Here is a 4504-nt window from a genome sequence, read left to right as displayed (position 1 = left end):
TCTAACTATATTTGGCTTATCTAAGGACGTCATCTAGCATTATGTCTATAATCTGTTTGTATTCTAGCTCGTAGGAGTGGATGGCGTAGAGGTGGTCGGTGTGACCGTAGTCTCTGAGAGCCACCTTCATGAGCCGGCGCACGCCGGGGACTTCTTTGGCTAACCTCTGGACGTCCTGGAACGTGGAAAAAAACATTAATCAAACTTCGGGCTGTATTATACGCGCATCGTGCTATCGTGCACGTGCGCCGATTTCCGGTCGTTCAGGTGGCGCCCAAATTCAAAGGAGCTTAGGTCGCCTGAGATGAAAAAAAAACCACTCCGATCTTTGTAAACACCCGCATTTTTCTGGTTGGGGAATCCGTTTTTCTTATTTTTATTTTCCCGCTCACGAAAACAGACGCGACTTCCCTGCTTGATGAAATTTTGCCATTTCCTACAGAATTTTGCCAAATACTGATGTTACTTTCCAACACCACAACTTTGGTACAGTATGTCAAAACTTTCCATTCAAATTCAAGGAGGCTGCAAAATTTGGCATTCTCGGGAGGACTGCCAAAAGTTTGGCATGCAAAAGAGGGCCGGCAATAATTTGGCATTCCACAAGGATGACGTGTATAGTGTCAAGCAAAGGGGCCTCCGGGGGGGCCTGGAGAAGCTCCAGCAGGCCGTTCCAGAACGCGACTGGGAAGCGGCCGCTCGCGGGAACGACGTCCCTGACGTAATTGCGGCTCAGGCCTTGGCTTTGAACCGCGGCTCGCGGCTCCTTTACCTTCGCCGGCGAGAAGGGGTCGCCTTCGGCGTAGTTTAGGTACACGGGCGCCACCACGTTGCCCAGCTGGTACTCGGGCGGCTTGGGCTGCCGGTAGCGAATCAGGTTCTCCTTCTCTCCGTAGTCGTACTTTTTGAATTCGCCTGCAACGTAGGAGTTGCGAGGGGGTCAACGGCTTAGATATTTGCAAAACAAGAGGTGGAGTGGATACTTTTCTTGTTTGTTGTTGTTGTCGTGGATGACTGACCTGTGACCATGATCTGGAGGTAGTGCAGCAGCTGCCCCAGGGACGAGCCGGCCGGGTAGTGGCCGATGAGGATGCGGAACAGCGTCTGCAAACAGTCTGGTGTTATTGCAACCCCCTGGCCCCACCACGCCCCGCCACGCCCCGCCACGCCCCGCCACGCCCCGCCACGCCACGCCCTGCTCACCGAGTTGAACTCCCCGGGGCTGGAGCCGCCCGCTGCGTTGTACACGGCGGTGCACAGCTGCACGGCCCCCTTGCAGGCGTCGCCCGAGCCGCGGGGGAACGCCTCACCGATGAGCCGCTGGCTCTGCAAAAGAGGCGAGAAAACAGCGGTGGTAACCGCAATCACAATCATCGCACAACCGTCGCAACTATCCGCCGTGCTTCCTGGGTCATAGCCGCAAGTACACGGCGGCGGCGCGCCAACGCGCGTCCGGAGACCTCCCTGAAGGTTGTCCGCATCGACACACGGGATGCACCGGAGCCATTATTTGGCGCCAACGACTCATTCCTGGTGCTACATTGTGTCATTGTAAACATTCCGCAGCTCAGCAAGGGTTCTCGAGCAGGAACAAAAGAAAAATGTGTGAGTCCATGCTGCTCGCGTCTCCTCATACTAACCGCCAGGCCGGCGAGCGTGTCCCGGGCGACGGCCAGCGGGCCCCAGGTGTGGTCGAAGTGGACGACGGGCGCGAGCAGGAAGGCGCCGCGGATGCGCCGGTTGTACTCGGGCTGCTCGGCCAGCAGGGCGAGCAGCGTGGTGGTGCCCATCGAGTGGCCGATGTAGTGCATGCTCGGCTGCCCCGTCACCGCGCCCACGTAGTCGACCATGGCGGGCAGGTCGTACACGGCGTTCTCGTGCCACCTGCAACGCAGTTAGTTTTGGTCAGTCGTCGGCGGCGGCGGAGGATGGCAGGTCCCCGCCGTCACCGCTGACGCTGCTGTCCGCCGACACGGAAGTGGACCCGGGCACGCACCGGACGTCGTGCATCTCCCTCGGCGGGGCTTATTACTCCAAGACCCTTACCCGAAGTCCCAAAACTTCTGGCTCTTGGGCGAGAGGTAGGCGTGTCGACGGCCGTACGCTGAGCCCCGGAAGTTGCCCATCCAGACGTCGAATCCCAGGTCCGCGAGCAGGAACGCTAATGAGAAAAAGCAAAGTTTCCACTGCTGGACTGTTTTGGTACTTTGTTAAACCAGTATATGAGATTCGAGGATGGCCGCTTACGCAGGTCCTTCTCCGGGCCGCGCATGGTCCACTGGTCGGCCGTCTGCAGCAGGCCGTGCTGCAGGAAGACGACGGGCCTGGGGTCGGCGCCGGGTGGGCTGCGCCGGCTCCACGGCACGCGGAACAGCGTGACAACGTAGCCGTCCCTCGTCTGGACGCGGTGCGACTCGGCGGGGTAGCCCCAGTGCAGGATGAGCTTGGCCTGGGAGTCAGATAAAAGCGCCGTTCAGAGTGTGGTGCCGTCGCGCTGCAACCGCATACCTGGCTGCAAATTATGACGTCGCGGTGACGTAAAAGCCGCCACCGCCACCACCACACCGCGCGCCTCCGCCCTTGACCGTGGCCGCCGCCGCCGCGCCGTGTGAGCGAACCCGATCCAGAACCAGGAGAGTTCTTTCACCGCGGCGGCGCCACGACGCCCGCGAAGGAACGCCGCGGGCTCCACGCAATGAGCCGCCGGCTGTACTGCCTGTACGTGGCTCGGAGGTGGATCTAAACCGCAGTAGAGTCGCGTCCCACCGCACATGGTAGTCCGCGGCCGCGCGGCTCATCTGCCTTTTGTTTACAGTCTGTGTCTTTTCGTGTGAAACTGGCTTTTGCTCGGCCGGCTCCGGTCCCGGGCATCATCCGACAAACCCGACCGGCTCCCCGCGCGCGTGTGTTTGTGTGTGTGCGCGCGCTTGTCTGTGTGCCCTTCTCGCCAATTCTCAAGATCAGAGGTCGATGCATGATCCACCTCGGGTCCACCGGGCACACTCGTCTGACCATCTCACGTGGATGCCGATGCCGCCCGTGTTGGTCCAGTAAAAAGTACACACTATACGCGCGGATGAAATAAGGCGATGTCTCACAAGTAATCGTTTGGGCGTGGCAACCAAAGAAAGTCTGACTCGAACTTCTTTGGACCTGGCCTCTGTGACACCTGAACACTCTTTAGTGTTTGGTAAAAACAGGTTTTCTTCGCGTAAAGATCATACTAGCCCATTTTCCCTCTTTTAAATATTCGCGTCTAGCAGCGCCCCCCTCACCCAGACAAGAGGAAAGATATTGTAGCAACCATTTCCTATATGGTAGACCGACCAGGGACAACCATAACAAATGCCATTGTACCAACACTCACGTGGTCACATCATCGACGGAAAAATGGCGGGAAATGGTTCGGTTTGCTGTTTTCGTTGCTGGCACGTGTTGCCGCAACCATATTTTGACGGATGTCCCTGGTCCAGTACACCATGCGGTGTAGCACTACAGGTTTTCGTTTTTCTGGGCGAGCTGCCGTTCTAGTGTGTCGTGTCTGTGCCGCCGATAAGCACGCTAGGTTGATGGCAGGACACCGCGCTGCCGCCTTGCTGCCGCGCCGGCCGCGCCCTCCAGGCGGGCGTTACAGGAAGATAAGGGCCACTGTCGGTCTAGGTCAATACCACGTTAATGTGCGTGACAGAAATCACAAGGACACGACAACCGAGTAAACTTACAAAATTAAGACGTCAGTACTTTGCATACGAAAACGGCATTAACAATGAAATGCGACGAATGGTGCGTTGTCGGTGTAGCAGATCTCGAAGTCAGGGCTCCATCGCGGGTGTATGTCAGTTGAACGTTCTGCCATTGCTGTTCTTGTTTGATGACACAACTACTGTCTGCTGTGGTGCATCGTCAGCTGGAAAGGCGGGTGGGCGGGGGGCGTTGTCTAAGGCCGGCAAATGTTAAAATTCGCAGTCGGTCAAGCTACACGGGGAAATGTGCGAAAGCAAAGTAGCTACTGTCACTTTGTACTAATGTACTCTGAGAGTTTTCTTTCCCATTCAAATTATACACCTTAAATGGTGTTGCTTTGTAGCGTGTCACGGAGAGAGCAAAAAAAAAGGGGGGGGAGGCGCTTTGGTGCCCATTAGACTTCCAACTCACCCCGTATAAGTTGGCCTCCACGGGCTCTGAGGCCTTCGCTATGCTCTGCGACACGGTGCCCACCAGCACGGCGGGCAGCGCCACCATCCTGGCGAGCAGGGAGCGGTTGAGGTTGGTGATGAGTGCGTTGGCGAGGTTGGCGCCGGCGGCGGTCTCGACGGAGGTGCTGCGGCGGCGGCCGCCCTCGGCCGGGGCCAGGGCTAGGAGGAGCACGGCGGCGGCCAGCCCCAGAAGGGTGCGGGGCCCGCGTGCCTGGCCTCGTCCAGACATGGCCTGCTGGTCGCAGCTAACTCGCTCGATGGACTGCGCCGCCGCACGCCTCGCGCGCCACGCCACGACCCGCGACACG

General features: G+C 58.4%; 2 protein-coding genes across 3 annotated transcripts in view; both read right to left on the bottom strand.

The window, feature by feature from the left end:
- On the bottom strand, positions 1 to 4481 carry LOC113202647 (lipase 3-like). The gene is made up of 8 exons (XM_026416989.2): positions 4156 to 4481; positions 2248 to 2449; positions 2047 to 2161; positions 1641 to 1884; positions 1204 to 1326; positions 1020 to 1104; positions 773 to 915; positions 1 to 175 (listed from the first exon to the last, which is right to left on the bottom strand). The coding sequence occupies exons 1-8, from the start codon at positions 4423 to 4425 to the stop codon at positions 17 to 19; spliced, it is 1341 nt and encodes a 446-aa protein (XP_026272774.1). The 5' UTR covers positions 4426 to 4481; the 3' UTR covers positions 1 to 16.
- LOC113202640 (vesicular glutamate transporter 1) overlaps positions 1 to 4504 on the bottom strand; it is a 24061-nt gene that overhangs the window by 7059 nt on the left and 12498 nt on the right. The gene's annotated exons all lie outside the window — the stretch shown is intronic.

The sequence above is a fragment of the Frankliniella occidentalis genome, unplaced genomic scaffold (assembly GCF_000697945.3).
Source record: "Frankliniella occidentalis isolate FOCC.00 unplaced genomic scaffold, Focc_3.1 Scaffold310, whole genome shotgun sequence".
NCBI classification, from domain to species: Eukaryota; Metazoa; Arthropoda; class Insecta; order Thysanoptera; family Thripidae; genus Frankliniella; species Frankliniella occidentalis.
The sequence above is the reverse complement of the archived record's forward strand: the minus strand, read 5'-3'. Positions and strand labels throughout refer to the sequence as shown.

Bases quoted from the DNA above. Each gene is read 5' to 3' on its own strand.
- LOC113202647 (XM_026416989.2), bottom strand. From the start codon at position 4,425: ATGTCTGGACGAGGCCAGGCACGCGGGCCCCGCACCCTTCTGGGGCTG. The intron at 2,450-4,155 runs GTGAGTTGGAAG...TCTGACTCCCAG, and splicing joins TGGAGGCCAACTTATACGGG to GCCAAGCTCATCCTGCACTG. The intron at 176-772 runs GTAAAGGAGCCG...TCCACGTTCCAG, and splicing joins ACCCCTTCTCGCCGGCGAAG to GACGTCCAGAGGTTAGCCAA.